The 16,533-nt window shown below is 38.9% G+C and overlaps 1 protein-coding gene across 6 annotated transcripts in view; it reads left to right on the top strand.

The window, feature by feature from the left end:
- The first annotated feature begins 898 nt into the window (after window positions 1–898).
- Window positions 899–16,533, top strand: part of RAD21L1 (RAD21 cohesin complex component like 1) — a 28,728-nt gene continuing 13,093 nt past the window's right edge. For 2 of the 6 annotated variants that reach the window (XM_084774442.1, XM_084774440.1), the window contains exons 1-9: window positions 899–1,018; window positions 3,494–3,669; window positions 4,003–4,132; window positions 5,693–5,786; window positions 7,667–7,773; window positions 11,272–11,442; window positions 13,702–13,794; window positions 14,660–14,773; window positions 15,610–15,839. In XM_084774442.1, coding sequence (XP_084630568.1) covers window positions 3,526–3,669; window positions 4,003–4,132; window positions 5,693–5,786; window positions 7,667–7,773; window positions 11,272–11,442; window positions 13,702–13,794; window positions 14,660–14,773; window positions 15,610–15,839 — 1,083 coding nt within the window. In that variant the 5' untranslated portion in view covers window positions 899–1,018; window positions 3,494–3,525. Of the gene's footprint in view, window positions 1,024–3,493; window positions 3,670–4,002; window positions 4,133–5,692; window positions 5,787–7,666; window positions 7,774–11,271; window positions 11,443–13,701; window positions 13,795–14,659; window positions 14,774–15,609; window positions 15,840–16,533 lie in introns of all 6 variants that reach the window. The other 4 variants (XM_084774443.1, XM_084774441.1, XM_084774444.1 and 1 more) reach the window with 4 other exon arrangements.

Raw genomic sequence — 16,533 nt, 5'->3', positions numbered from 1 at the left:
GGGGGCTGCACTTGGGTCCCAAATACCCAGGTGTAGTCACCAGCCAACTGGAATAGAGACACTGAACTGCCTTATAGACTGTGTTTAAGTGGTCTACTCGAATGGGAGCCCTGCAACACGAGCGTGTAAAGTAGAAGTGAAGCAGCACACAGCCCAAGGGAGTTCAGAGAGATCCCACCTTTCATACCTGTCCCTGCTCTGCCTTTGACCTTTTTCAGAGATCTGTTCCTTTTTTTTTTTTTTTTTTTGAGGGAGTTCGCAAGTGTACATCAGGCTGGCAAAGAACTCGCGGAGATCAGACTTAAGCCACCACCCCCGGCTCAGTTCCCAGAATTCAAGCGCAGATCCTTTGTAGGACGCCTCAGCTCTGCCTTCGGGCCACCCGGTATGCCTGAACCTCTCCAACCTCTAGGTCTGTGCTTGCAATCTAAACCTCTCACACGTCATCACCTCACGCCCCGCCCCATACATACCACGCCCCTCACGCCAAGCCCCTCACTAGACTCAGTTAGCTCCACCTCCTCACAGACCGCTCACCCTCAAGCCCCGCCCCTCCACACCTGCCCCCGCCCACTTCTCATCACAATACGCTTTGCTCAGCCCTTCATCCTCAAGCCCATCCCTCACGCCACGCCCCCTGCAGCCCTTAACTTGACAAGCTCCAAATCACATCACTTCAGGCCCGCCCCGCCCCTCACGCCTCGCCCCGCCCTTCCCACATCTCCACAAGCACGCTCACTCCTCAGCCCCGCCCCGCCCCGCCCCGCCCCTCACACTTTGCCCCGCCCTTCCCACATCTCCGCAATCTCGCTTACTCCTTAGCCCCGCCCCGTCCCGCCCGCCTTGCCACGCCCCCTCAGGACCTGCCCCGCCCACTTCTCAGCTCACGCCCCCGCCTCGCCCTTCACGCCCCCGCCCCCTCACATGCTAGCGCCCACTTGTAGCCCACGTCAGGCAGCCGGCGGCGCCAGGAGACTAGCGTCCGGGATCCTCCACACGCGTGGACTCCACACCGAAAGTAGGGTGCGGCCTGCCTTTGAGGGTCCGGCAGCTGGGAGCGGTAGGCGGGCTGGGTGATTTGGGGGACAAGGTCCCCCGCCCCACTGTCCACGTGCGGCACGCGTGGCGACTTCGTATTCTCTCCGCTCTTGGCGCCAAGCCCCGAGGCCTGCCCGAGGAGGGGACCTGGCTCTGCGGGTTCGACTCGCGAGGAGCTCTGGCCTGGGTTTCCCCCAGCGCGCGCGTGACGCCTGTGGGAATCATGTGACTGCCCAGACCTCCCCGCCGCATTCCCAGCATCCCTGGGTGCGGCTTGGCCCTCAGCCCGTCCCCCCCTGACCCTCTTCTCGCCCTCATGCCCTCTGCTCAGGCCTCCACACCTCTCTCCTCAGGCCCTTGTCCTCACCTCAGGGCTCCCTTGCGTGGCCGCTAGGCACCTGCTCTGGCCACGCCCCCTGGCCTTCAATTTCCTCCCTCCCCTCCCCTTCCCAGGATGGGTTTCCAGGAATCGGTCCCATCCCCTGCGCCCCATTCCTTGTGTCAGCCTTGCTCTTAATCTGTGAAAAACTAGCCCCGTGCCCTCCCGGGTATTGGAGGGATGGGGAGGAGGAACGCATGGATGAGGGGATGCTCAGTAAACCAGCGTCTCCAGAACGTAAAATCCCCAGCGATTGGCTTTTTGAAGTTTATTAGTTATTTTAAACTATTACCGAAAAGAAAAAAACCCCACATATTTTTAACTATCTCACACTTGGGAGAATTTTTTTCTTTTTCTTTCCTTTTTCTTTTTCTTTTTCTTTTTTTTTTAAACTTAGGTTTGGAATTAATTGCAAGGCACCAAAAGGAAATAGAGCCTTCTTAGGGCACAAGCCATAACCAATATCGAAGTGTCTCCTTAGGGACTGTGGTTTGGTATGCTGTGTAACCTTTAGTTTAATTCTTTCAGTGGAAATGAACATTGATCAAAGTTGACCTAAGTTTTTAATTCTGTGGCTGACTTAATGTTCGTCTCCATTTTGGCTCAGTGGTTCCTTTTCCCAAAATTTAGGGTAGGAAAAAAGCTAGTTATATGGTGGCAGTTTGAGATGATATATGAAAGCAATAATTTGTACTCCGAAGGCCAAAGTGATATGACATCTCTCCTCATTTTTTACTTCAAAATAGTCTTATGGTGTCATCAGTAGTGCAGGTTGTAAAAATACCCATTCACTTCCTGTCTCTTACATTAAATGAAAATTCTATCAGCCTTACTCTAAAATATTAAAATTCAGTGGTGGTTCCTTTTCTGAGTTCTGATGATTTTTCTATAGTTTCTTTTCTTTTTTCATTTTATAGTTCTTTGATATTCTGTTGTATTAACTTCAACATTAATATATTTGAAGCCAGGCATGGGGTATATCTGTACAATCCTAGCACTTGGAAGCAGAAGCAGGAAGTTCAGTGTATCCAGACCTATAAGCCAGAACCTATCTCCAGTAATAATAATAATTAACAGTAAATAATATTTAGCATCCTAAAGAGAAAAAATGAAGTTACACACCTGAATATAAATCAATGATCCAACATCAAAAAAAATTTTTTTCCTTTTTTTTTTTTTGGTTTTTCAAGACAGGGTTTCTCTGTGTAGAGCCTTGGCGCCCATCCTGGACTCACTTTGTAGACCAGGCTGGCCTCAGACTCACAGAGATCCGCCTGCCTCTGCCTCCCGAGTGCTGGGATTAAAGGCGTGCGCCACCATGCCTGGCTAAAAAAAATTCTTAATTCTTAGAAAACAGATAGCCTGTTTCTTCGTTTTGTATACTTCTTTCTATTGTTTCTTTCCTGTCTATTTCCTCCCTCCATGTACTTATTTTACTGTATGCATGTTCTATATTAATAAAGTAAATTATATTCTTTGTAGAAAACCTTCCATCATTAATTAGAATACTTTTTGTTTGTTTTTCGAGACAGGCTTTGTCTGTGTAGCCTTGGCTGTCCTGGACTCACTTTGTAGACCGCGCTGGCCTCAAACTCACAGCGATTCACCTGCCTCTGCCTCCCCAGTTGCTGGGATTACAGGAATGCGCCACCATGCCCAGCTCTAGAATACATTTAAACTGGGTGTGGTTCACAAGTTTCTAGACAGAGTTTTGTCCCTAGTTTTAATATGCTAAATAACATTATCTTTTTAATGAGAAAATTAATAAAATTGTATTAGATAATTTGAGTATTATTCTGTAGAACTAATGGCAAGGGTTTTTGTTGTTGTTGTTGTTGTTGTTGTTGTTTTGGTTTTTCGAGACAGGGTCTCTCTGTGCAGCCTTGGCTGTCCTGGACTCACTTTGTAGACCAGGCTGGCCTCGAACTCACAGCGATTCACCCGCCTCTGCCTCCCGAGTGCTGGGATTAAAGGCGTGCGCCACCATGCCCGGCTGGCAAGTTTTTATTGAAGTAAAAGAATGCCAAAAAAGGTTTTCTTATCAGATTTAAGACATCTGTTTTGTGTTCTCTCTAGTTCATTAAATACAACTAAGGAATACAGGCAACATGTTCTACACTGAAGTGCTTATGAGCAAACGAGGGCCATTGGCCAAAATATGGCTTGCCGCTCACTGGGAGAAGAAACTCACAAAGGCTCATGTGTTTGAGTGTAATCTAGAGACAACCATCCAAAAAATTATTTCACCTAAGGTAGGTTACTGATTAAAATGATTATTTGTATTAACCACGCAGCTGTAGAAGAACTAAAATACTTTTTTCTCAAGATAGTTTTGCTCCTCAAATTAGACAGTCTTGCTTCTCGCTTCTCAGAAATGAAGCATGGCTTTGCCGACCACGCAAAACTGAAGGTAAGTTATTTTATACAGTGATGTAAAAAGTGGTTACTCTAGAAAAAAAAAAAGTAGTTACTTTAGTAGAAATATATTTGCTTTTCAAGGAGAAATTATGATATCATTAATTTTCAAAGAACAGGATTTACAGACCTAGTCATTATTATTCTAATGTCTCAAAATTTATTCAAAGGTGAAAATTGCACTCCGAACTTCAGGACACCTTCTTTTGGGAGTTGTTCGAATCTATCATAGGAAGGCAAAATATCTTCTGGCAGATTGCAGTGAAGCATTTCTTAAGATGAAGATGACATTTCGCCCAGGTATACACCCAGTGGTAATTTGTGTCACTGTTGATTCCTTTTGACATTTTTATGTTGGGTGGTCTCTTTTAATTGTTAGCATACTGTCACTCCATGTGAATATAATGGATATAAACTTCATTCGATTGAATCTTAAGATTCCATAAAAATAATTATTTTTCTTTCTGTTGTTCTTTTCCTGTATTTGAGGGCAATAGTTATACTTTTCCTAAACTTGTTATGTTTTATGTATTAATATAAAAATATACTTAAAATCATCACAGTTGTGTAAGAAACCAATACACTTACTTTTAATAGATCACTTAGTTCGCCATACCTGTTTTTTACTTTATGAGAACCAAATTAGAGATTGACAAAATGTAAATATAGAATTCTTGAGACTCTTAAATTACGTGGCAATTATGAAGTATTATCTGAATTCCTAAACATTTTGCAGTGCTAGATATTTATGTTATAAATATAATGCTAAATTTTTAATTATACAATATCTATTCTACTTTTAAGACATGCATCATTTTCTACTTTTATCATACTTGTTAAGTAAAGGTATTTGCTCCATCGTTAGTCTTCAAGCTCCCTAAAGGAAGTGGCTGTATCGTGTACATTTTTATAATCTCTTAGAATACATGTGTTAGTGCCCATCCTTCATCATTTCCCATTCTTCTGTAACGTTTGTGGGCTCCGACTGAGATCTCTCTCTGTTTTTAAAATTTTTTTTCTCACTTAAAATAATTTTAAACTCTTCAGGTAGATGTATATGTTTACTGACTATGTTTTCTTGTGCATTTGTTATTTATGTATCCCACAAATATTTATTGAGTCTCATGTTTCATGCTTTAACGTGTTAGGCTGTGGAATACAAAGACAAGCAAGATAAATAGTTCTTTTCCCGTCAGATGTGAAAATCAGATAATGGGAATGCTTTAAAAGCTGACTGCAGTAATTACAGATTGTGGTCATGCTGAAATTAAAGGCATGAGCTACTGCACCTGTTAATGATCATGCTATAAAAGAAACTAAACCAAGATCTACAGCGGAAAATAATAGAGTTCATTTTATAGGATAGTTAGGGGAAACCTTTGTGAGGGGAAAGAAGCTAAATTCACACTTGAAAAATGAGAAGTACTCAGATACATAAGTAGTGCCCAAGGGAATGCAATATAGGCAAACAAAACAAAAGTACAGAAATCTTGTGGTGAAAAACTACTTCACCTTTTCAGGGAACAAAAAGCTAGTATGCATGTGGGGATAATGAATGAGGAGCATGTCCTTAGGTGGCGTGTGGTAAGCGTGTGGGGCTACAGACGCTCCAGTCAGAAACTTGACTTTTACTGTAGTGGGGAAGTTACTTTACTCAGGCTCAAGTCTTCAAGCATGAGAATTAGCTGATCTGTTGGCTTTTAGAAACTGTTAGTCTGGCTGATTCATTTAAAAAAAAAAAAGGCTGCTGAGGGGCAGGAGTGGATATAGGGAAACCATGCGAGATTATAAAGATTTAATTGGAAGTTTATTGATTCATAAAGGATCACGATTAATGTGTTCTTTTTTCATTATTTTCAGGGCTAGTTGACCTCCCAAAAGAGAATTTTGAAGCAGCTTACAATACTATCACATTACCAGAAGAATTTCATGATTTCGATGTCTGTTATATGAAGTAAATTATTTTACTTTCTTTATGTTTTACTGTTTTCATATTAAGATTTGTGAAGGCGACTTCAATTAGAAAACAACTGAACAAATACAAATGACAAAGCCTTACATTGCAGTGGGAAATTCTAAAGTACAAAAACAAAAATATCTCATTTATTGAATGTTGTTTGTAATATAACAGCATATCTGTTCATCCAGTAAAAACCTTATTAAATAAATGCCTTTCCTATACCAAGGACAATTCCAGGCATTGAAGATAGAAATGGATAAAACCGTTCCTGGCCTAATGGATCTTACATTTTAGTTGGTACAGACTGACAGTAACAAGTAAATGTGCAATATGAAGATAAATAAATATTAAAACAAATAGCAGGGTTGTCAGGAAAAGATTTTCTGATAAAGTAAGAACACAAGCCTGGAGGAGCTAAGGGAACAAACTTATACAGTAACATAGGAGAATATTCTAATGGAAATACCCAGTGAAGGAAAAAGTCTCCAAGGGAATTGCACAATAAGGCAGATGAAAACATGAGAAGCGAGCGGAAAGGCTATAAGACAGGGTACACTGGACGTGTTTAGGATCATCAAGAAAACAAGTGGAGTGGAGTGAAAGAAGGGCTGAGAGGTAAAAAACTGAGGTCAGAGAAGGAGCAGGAGATTAGGTGATGTAGGGTTTGTAGGCTACAGTAAGGCTTTTATTTTGCTGGGCGAGGAAGCACAGGAGTTTTGAATAGAGAGTAGACGTGTGGCCATATCTCACTTGGTCTCACCATGTTTCCTCTGGCTAATTCACTATAATGGGGGAATAGGAACCTGTGAGATTATTGTAGTAGGTCCGTATGAAATAATACCAGATCAATATTCAGACTTTATTAAGATGGTAGTACTCAAACTAATGGATATGTATGGAAAGCAGAGTAGACATGATATGTTAATGAATTAAATGTGGCCCTAAAGAAGTGAATCAAGAATGACTGTTTGATTTGGGGCATAAAATGGAGCTACCATTTACTGAAACCAAGATAACTAAAAGATGAAAGTTGAGGAAGGAGAGAGAAGGAAGTAAATTAGGTTTTTGAACAACATAATTTGGGTCTGAATCCTGTGTATATTTCTCTAATTTTACATGCTGAAACCTAACCCCCATGGTGATGGAATAAATTATGGGAGCTTTTGAGAGTGACGAGGTTTTAAAAGCTGAGAGCCCTCCTTAATGAGGTCAGTGGCCTTATGAAAGAGTCCTATGAAGCTTTTTTGTACTTTCACTATCTAAGGATACATCAGGATACATTGTCTATAGGCCCATACTAGATACTAAATCCACAGTGCCTTGATCTTGGACTTTCCAAATGCCAGAACACTGTGCAGTGGATTTCTGTTTATAAATTGCCGGTTTCTTGTCATAGCATTGACAAAGGAAGACTAAAGTCAAGATGCTATAAATTCAGAGGCTTTGCTTCCTCATTCAGAGAGTCTTTCTACAGCCTCTCATGGTATAAAGATCAAGCGGGTAGTATGGGGCCTCACAAACTCTGCTCATGAAAGCAGAGACCTCATGACCTGGTTACCTCCTAAAAGCCTCATCTCCTAATAGCATCACCCAGGGAAGTAGATTTCAGTATTCGGACCTGGAGGGGGCACAGACATTCCAGCCATAGCGAGAGTGACCATCTATTCAAATGCACAAGTAAGATAGTGACTGAGAGCCACTACTGGATTTATTACCCTGAAAATTACTTGTATATACGTGTGTCCAGAAGTTCATGCTTGCAACTCTACTGTTGATAAAATAAAATTCTTTTTTTGTTATAAGCTGATTTTAAGTTTTTTCTAATATTTTGTAAAACCATGGCTCATATGTTTCCTAAATATGTTTCTCTATAGTGATATTAATATTTCAGAGCCCGTTGCTCAGCACCAGAGTAGACCTGAGGAAATCACACTTAGAGAAGAATATAGCAATGATCTACTTTTCCATGCTGGGAGCTTTGGTGAGACTATTTGAGAAACCAAAATTATAAGACATCATCAATTATATTTGCATTTTGTATGAATACAGTGATAGTAGATATAGGATGGATATTTTCATGTATACATATGATCTCCAATTTTTTCCTCTTTTCTGGGCTAGATGCTAATGCTGTGGAGCATTAGTGGTCTAGAGCTAACATGCTCTTATAGTGTATTCATTTTATCACTATATAAACATTTTTTAAATTGTAATCAGGTGCTTTCATAGACAAGAACAGTACTAAAATTTAAAGATGTAAGTTCTGGGGCTAATGTGGTGGCACATGCCTATAACTCCAGATAGGGCTTCATAGTAAGACCCTGTCTCCCTTCTCCTCTTCCTCCACCACAAAAAAGAAAAGTAGTTTCTGCCCTCAAAGAAGAGATGTCCAAATTAGGAGTTGGTATAGTTGATGTGTATATGTATGCTGCGTATATTTTCCCCAGGGTATGATGATTATCAGTTATAAAATAACAGATTTAAATCACCTTGAGAGTGAGGAAGAAGAAATGCTACCACACTAAATAATGTACAGCTTGGTTGTAAAACATGAAATGAGTTTTGAAATGTTAAAATATGTTTGCATAAAGCATATGTTTTTTGAGTTGTTTTGGTTTGAATGGTTTTTTTTGTTGTTGTTATTTGTTCGTTTGTTTTTCAAGATGGAGTTTCTCTGGTTAGCCCTAGCTTTCCTGGAGCTCAGTTTGTAGACCAGGCTGGCCTCATACTCACAGAGCTGCCTGCCTCTCCTTTCGAGTGCTGGGATGTCTGACTAGACATACGTCTTTTCAAATGAGATGTTACAGTGTAATCCATCTATTATTTCTGGCTTTTGTTTCATGTTATATTTACATACTTTCTGTATTTGTCTACAAAGCTCATGAGAGTGCTGTGTTTATCTTTGAAATTCTTACAGTGTTCAAAACAAAGACGGTATGAAAGGATGACCTATGCTTGTTCTGTGCCCGGGGTGTGGAGTCATGCCAGTAATGCTTGACCTGCGTCTCTGACCTCCATTTCTCAATCCTCACTTTCCTTCTGCAGAGCTTGCTGCCTGTCGGTGTATTTCTTAATCTGTGGAAAAGGACAGCTTTCATAAATTTTGTTAACTTCCAGTCTGTTTTGTATTTCATTTTTATGTAAGCTGAGTAAATTATTAGATTTGAAGATGAATCGTTAGAAAAATTAAAAATCAAAATTCAAGCCTAGTCAATATATACAAATTTATTTGTAACATATATAAAATTATTCCGCTGATTTGCTGTAAAACCTTTTTTAACTTGCTGTTTATTCTTGGCAAGCCTGGTCCTTGGGTATGTGTCCCACAGTGGCCTCCAGTTTGCAGCAGTACTCTTTCCTCAGCCTCCCAAGTGTTACAGGGGTTACAGGTGTGCATCGCCATGCCTGGCTATTAAATGCTGTTTGTTTTTTTTTTCTTCAACCATGAAACTTTAAGATTATCTTAACTACACTTTTTGTCACCTTCATAGTAGTGCTGATTGATTTTTGTTGTGGTTGTTTTGTTTTTCTTGAGACAGGCTTTCTCTGTATAACAATCCAGGCTCTCCCGAAACTCACTTCGTAGGCCAAGCTGGATTTGAACTCACAGAGGTCCACCTGCCTCGGCCTCCTGAGTTCTGGGATTAAGGGCGTGCACCACCATGTCCACCCACTGACTGATTTTTTTTTAAAAAAACATCTGAACTGTCTGCCATATTTTCTTTCTACTTTCTTAGCTGCAGCATTATAGATACTACCCTCCTGAGGGTCACGTTTCATTTCCCCATACTTGACACATTTCTGCAAGAGTAATTGTCTTTAAGTTCTTTGCTCACCCATCATTCCTCCACCTCAGCTCCTTGGGTTCCTGTAACTGTATCACACCGCCGAAATTTCCCTGCCTCTCCTCAGTGTGCTCTGCCAGTGCATCCTTTCTATATCCATTTTGCCTCCACATAGGCATTTTTCTCCACTGAAGCATATGTCTTACCATCTAATACAACTTAGTTGTTCACAGTTCTGTATCTTAAATAACTCAAAAAAACTGGAGAAACATGTCGATCTATCAGCAGTACCAGGTTTGAATCTTGACTTTTTCTATCAGTTTGCTGTGACTATGCAGCAGATGCTCTAACTGAGCCTCATACCCTGTCTGTAAAGCTGAGATCCTGATAGCAAAATCACATGTTACTTTCTTCATTCTTGCCTTTGTCCTTTCCACCCATATGTGATTTCCCCCTCAAACCTTAAGAACCTTATATTAATCTGTTCTGTCATAGATTATAATGTAAAATTGAAGGGCAGAGCATAGATAGATAGATAGATAGATAGATAGATAGATAGATAGATAATAGATGGATGGAAATAGTCTCACTATTTAACCCACTCATATCTGTTACTCAGACTGGCCTGTTGCACCTCCTGAGTGCTGTAATTATAGATGTGTGGCACAATAACCAGTTTATCCTCAGACTCTTGAAATGCCCATCACTCAGAATTTAGTGTCTGTTCCTAAGTGTTATTCTATGGTTGGACAAGGCTGGTTTTCCTTTTAGCAAAGAGTTGCACTTGAATGATATAAGCATGTTCTTAGCTCTCTCTCAAAAAGTTATTAAGTCCATTTAGCAGATTGATGTAGGTAGCAGTCCAGTGTGATGTAGGTTTATGGAAAAATGTTCAAATACTTTGTGATTTTCTTTAATAATTAACATGGGTTATTGAAAGGGAGAGAAGGCCAACCTCTGATCATGGTTCAGAGCCATGGACATAATGATTTTTAAATTTAGAGCTTAGAAAGAACATACCAGGGCTAACTTTGGGTCCTCTGTGACTACCTGCATAACCTGGTGGTCGGGCTTCAGGCCTCTCAGTGATGATTTCTTATTTGTACAATGAAAATTACTGCCTCTGTCACATAATATAATTAAGTACTGTTAATGTTAGCTGACTGGCTGTGTTGTTTTTACTGTTCTATCTCCAACACCTAGTATATTCTATAAATATTTACTGAATAAATATTATAAACTCAACCTTTACTATTTTAACATACCTTTCTTTTTTGTTTTTTGAGGCAAGGTTTCTCTCTGTAGCCTTGGGCAGATTTTCCAAATTCTTCTTAGGCATAAACTGTTCAAGTAGTTGTCTATATGAAAAGATATGAAATAATCTGTGATCAAACATAATGTTGCCTACATAACATGTAGAGAATCATTTACTCCCACAGCATTTTGACCAACAAGGACATGATTAAACTATATGACTATAAACCCTATTTTGTGTTTTGGTATTGGTTTCCTGTTGTATTGGTAGAGTATTGAACTTGAAATCTTGTCTGTATTGACTAACTGAGTGACTTCTGTTGACGTCAATCATTTTAAAGCCTTATTTTCCTCTTAGATTAGGGTGAATTATCCTAGATGATATCTCAGCTGTGATGTTTCCGTGACTAGCTTGGCACTAATGATTTGCATGTACATAGGGGATGAACCTGAGCTCCTCAGAAGACATGGCTCCTTTGAAGACAACATATTAATGAACTCCAGTGGCCTTGCAGCTGAACATAGCTCTGGAAGCCTCACTGAGGAGAAATCGTTCCTCTTTGACAATGGAGATGGATTTGGGGATGAAGGAACTGCAGGAGAAATGATTGGTATGATTTCTGGTTGTAAAAATTAAATATTTTAATCAAATCACAGCAATGTATCTGTTACATCAAATTGAACTTTCAGTTGTATATCTGCTTAGGTCAACCTATTTTTCACATATGCTTTCAAAGTCTAGTATTTTTAGGCTATGCCTAAGTTGATACTCATTAGCTCCTGCCCATTTTATTTGTATCCTTGAATTTTGGAAAGGAAAAGTGAGATTAGTATACTCTTTACAAATATACTAGATTATATGTTGGGAACACTGTCTTCTTTAATACAAATTGTGGAATATATATTCTTCAAGGTTATTATAGCATTATATATTTAAATTATAATATTAGTATAAAATATACTATTTGGAGAGACACTTAGAAAAAAGTATATATTGAAAGTTTTTTTAGTTATATGAAATACATTTACAGATTTTTTTTCCAGTTTGCATTAAAAGTCTAGTTTTCAGCCAGGCATAGCAGCTCATACCTATAATCTCAGCCTTTGGGACGTTGAGGCAGATGAACCATGAGTTTAAGGTAGCCTAGACTATATAAAGAGTTCAGGAGAGGAGAAAGAAAGAAGTGCGGTTATCCCTTATATAAATCAGGGCTTCTTAAACTTTTTCCATTCATAACCCGCTTTTGCCCAAGAAATTCTTATGTGGTCCTGGGTATATAGGTATATTAAAAATGTATACAAAGGGTTGTAGAGATGGCTCCGTGGTTAAGAGCACTGGTTGCTCTTCCAGAGGTCCTGCAATCAGTTCCCAACACCCACATTAAAGTTCACAGTTGTCTGTACCTCCAGACCTAGGGAATCCAAAGCCCTCTTCTGTCTTCCATGGACACTGTATGCATGTAGTACAAGACATATATACAATTGAGCACCCATACACATATAATAAAAAATACATTTTAGAAATCAAAACGTCTGTACAAACCAAGTGTTAACTGAATATAAATTGAAGAGTATTCTAAAACAATTATTTGGTATACTATTATCATTTTACCATTTATTAAAATAAATATACATAAAATGTATACTGAAATGCTATGCTTACTTTTACATTAAAAAACAAAATCACTAAAACTTTTATACTGCAGAATATAGAATATTTTCAGTATTTTTCAGTTGATCAATATTTCTTTTTTTAGATGTATTTATTTATTTATATATATGACTGCTCTGTCTTCATACACACAAGAAGAAGGCATCAGATCATATTATAGATAGTTGTGAATTACATGTGGTTGCTGGGAATTGAACTCAGGACCTCTGGAAGAGCAGACAGTGCTCCTAACCTCTGAGCCATCTCTCCAGCCCAAGTTGATCAGTATTTTGTTTTTGAATTTGTAATGCTGAGAACACTGATTTGCATACATAGTTATATAAGATGATAGAGGTATGTTTAGTTATAATCTAAAAATGTTCTGATTTGCAGGGAGTAGTGGTAGGAAAATATTAAATGTCTTCATTTACTATAATTAAGTCTGTGTTTCTGTTAGAACAGAAAATATTGTACATATAGTAAATAACAATGAGATTCATAAAATACAGTAATCTTTAATCTGTGCCAAGGAATTTCAGGTAGTGTTTGTGGGATTGTACAGCATGTGATCGCACACACAGTGAAAAGCACACGTTGTGTGTTCAGAGCCAAGGCCGCACTAAAGCGGCTAAGTGAAGCATAGGTGAGCACTGCCAGAAGTACATTTGATATTTTTTTACAACCTTAGGAGTACATTTAGTTATAAAGAATCAATCACATCTTTTTTTGACCAACAAATCACAGCAATCCTAAGTGCATATACACCAAATAACAATGTTGTAAAAATTCATAAGGGAAATCTAATAGGATTTAAAAGAGAAATAAAGCTAGCAATTTTGACTAAATATTTCAACATATTTCTCTAGTAATGGACAGAAATACACAAAACATGTGTAATGAATATTTTTATAATGCTATCAGCTATTTTTATTTTTATTTTCAACATTTTTATTTAATCACTTTACAGCCTGATCCCAGCCCCTTCCCTCTTCTCCTCCCAGCCTCACCCTCCTTCCATTGTCTCCTCTCCTTCTTAAGAGAAGGGGAGGTTCCCCCCCCCCTTGCCAAAATTTTCACAACACCCCAAGCCCTTCTAATCCAGTTATGTGACACCATGTAGAGTGAAAACAAATAGTTTAAGAAGCTGTAGTATAATGTCTGTGTGAACTAATGCTAGTAAATGTTTGTGAATAAAAAGCATTTATTTATGTTTTTAAAGACAATCTATTGCAAGATGAGAGCACCTTTTTAGAAGACATATATTTGAACAAAGAAATTTCCCTGCCTCCTGAGCTTCCCAGTAGCATAGTAGGTATGCTGAAGTCTTTTGCATAGAAAATATGTAGATGCCAATGTTCAAATTAAGTCTCGTCACTTCTGAGTTTCAGCAGCACAACAATGAAGAACATTCTCCTTCAGATTTTTTTTTTAAACCTAAAACTAGACAATGTAGCAGGAAGTTAGGTTTCTGAAAAAGCAGTTAACCAGGATCAACTTTCATAGATCACATTTATTCTTTCCAAGCAGTGTGTTTTCAAATCCTAAAAAATAATGTATGTTATATGGGAATAAAACTTATCACATTGTATAGCTTGACCATTGGCATACAGTTTGAGAGAAATTACACATTTTCAAGTGAGCATATTTTTCTCTACTTGAAATTCTTACCAAAATACCTCGGATGAGTTGAGGTCTTTAAGACAGATAATTTTTCCTTTAAAGTCTGGTTAATCTCATTTTTGTTTTTCTCAATGTTTGGTGTTAACATTTGCTTTCTAGAAAAACACTCAAAATTAAAATATAAAAAGGATTGGGCAATCAGAACTTAGCTATTCTTTATTATGAGTCAATTGATGGTTCAACCGAACATAAATACTTTAGTTGTCATAGAAATTTATACTGGTAATTTTTTGTTTGTTTTCACTGTTGCTGTAACATAGCTCAGCCTGAGATGTCTCATGTGCAGAAGGGGCTGGCGCTACTTGATGCACTCAAATATGTGGGTCCCAGATCATTTATTACTGAGCCTCTTTGCCTCTGTTAAAACTCATGATTCTAAGAATTTATGTAGCACCCCAGCTAGCAGTATGTCCTCAATTATTTTTATCTTATATCTCATATTGTCTTCTAATGTGTAACATAGTCATATGTTTTTGTTCTTATGGTACTTTTATTAGTAGAACCAGGTAACTCAGATGACCAGTATCTACCTGAAGATGACAAATTAAATGAAACAATATTGCTATCAAATGAAGAGGAAGGATTTACTCTTGGCCCAATTGACGGTTTAGGTAAGAAATTTCATGTTTTTATTTTTATCTTTGGTACCCTGCTAACTTTATTGTTTTGAGATATGCAAACAGTCAATACAATGTTATAGAAGGCTGATAGCATGGTAATAGCACTGAGCAGTAACTAGGAGAAGAGTATGAAAGAAATCTGAGACGGTTGTTCTATCGCATTCAGTCCTGTTCTAGTCATATGTCCAGTTTGGGAAAGGTAGGAATGCAAAAATAATTCAATTCGCTGGGCGGTGGTGGCTCATGCCTCTTAATCCCAGCACTTGGGAGCAGAGACAGGCAGATCTCTGTGAGTTTGAGGCCGGCCTGGTCTACAAAGCAAGTCCAGGACAGACAGACACACAGAGAGAAAACATTTTCAGCTTTACTAAAGAAAAGTGTGACTTCTGCCTTCTTTGTACTATGGAATTAGCTACCTACTTTGAATTCATATGTGCGTTTCACTGTGGGGGGTGAAATACATACTGAAGATGCACATTAATATTTTGAACCATTATCCTGTTACACACTTTAAAAAGAAAAGAAAAGCTCCAGATTCTTTAACTGCCCTCTCCCTGTTTGCCCTGTTTTTTAGTTGCTTACTTAACAATGAACAGTCGCTCTTAAGCACCTTCCAACTTGATAACTTGAAAAATGTATCAGCTTTTGACTGCTCAGATACTCTAGATATGCAAAAAAACCTTGCAATGCATATTTTCAAAGACCAGAAGGTTTTTCTTCCCAGTGTAACCCTGCAGGTTATTTGTAATAGACTTTTAAGATATGTGGTAGCCTAGAATATCATTGTACAAAATTTTTTAAGTCCATTTATGCCTGCTTCTCTCTAGACATTGCTGGTGGTAGAAGGAAAAGGAAAAAGAGGAGATTGCTTGTAGACCCAGTCAAGGAGATAAGCAGCAAGACGATGCACAAGCAGCTTACTTCCTTTGTGGACACCCTGATGGTCCTGGACCTTGCACCCCCCACACAAAGGCTGATGATGTGGAAGAAGAAAGGAGGAGTGGATACACTTCTGTCAACTGCTACCCAGGATTTGATTCACGATGAATTGAAAATGGTTATTGTTTCCATCTTTTTACATAAATATGACGGTTTGTTTGTTTATAAGTAAATTTGTCTACATTTACAACATAATTGGACATGTAGAAAAAAGAAACCTTTATTTTAAAATTTTGTTTAAAAACTGTGTGGCGCATGCCTTTAATCCCAGCACTTAGGATGTAGAGGCAGGTGAATCACTGTGAGTTCGAGGCCTACCTGGTCTACAAAGTGAGTCTAGGACAGCCAAGGCTACACAGAGAAACCCTGTTTCAAAAAAAAACAAAAAAAAGGGGGGGGGCTGGAAAGATGGCTCAGAGGTTAAGAGCACTGACTGCTCTTCCAGAGATCCTGAGTTCATTTCCCAGCAACCACAAGGTGACTCACAACCATCTATAATGTGATCTGATACCCTCTTCTGGCCTGCAGGTGTACATGCAAGGAGAGCACTGTATACATATTAAAAAAAAAAAAGTCACAAATCATGTTACCTTTAAAAAAAAACTGTTTATGAATGGCTTTTACTTTTTGTTTTCTCCCTCCCCCCCCAGTCCCTCACCTCCCCCCTGAGATAATCTCACTATGTGGTCTGGCTGTCCTGAAACTCATTGTGTAGACCAGGCTGGCCTCATATTTACAGAGATCCACCGGCCTCTGCGTCCGAAGTGCTGGGATTAAAGGTGTATTCCATTAAATCCAGCTTGAAAAAATAG

Source organism: Acomys minous (assembly GCF_964271855.1).
Source record: "Acomys minous genome assembly, chromosome: 3".
NCBI classification, from domain to species: Eukaryota; Metazoa; Chordata; class Mammalia; order Rodentia; family Muridae; genus Acomys; species Acomys minous.
The sequence above is the reverse complement of the archived record's forward strand: the minus strand, read 5'-3'. Positions and strand labels throughout refer to the sequence as shown.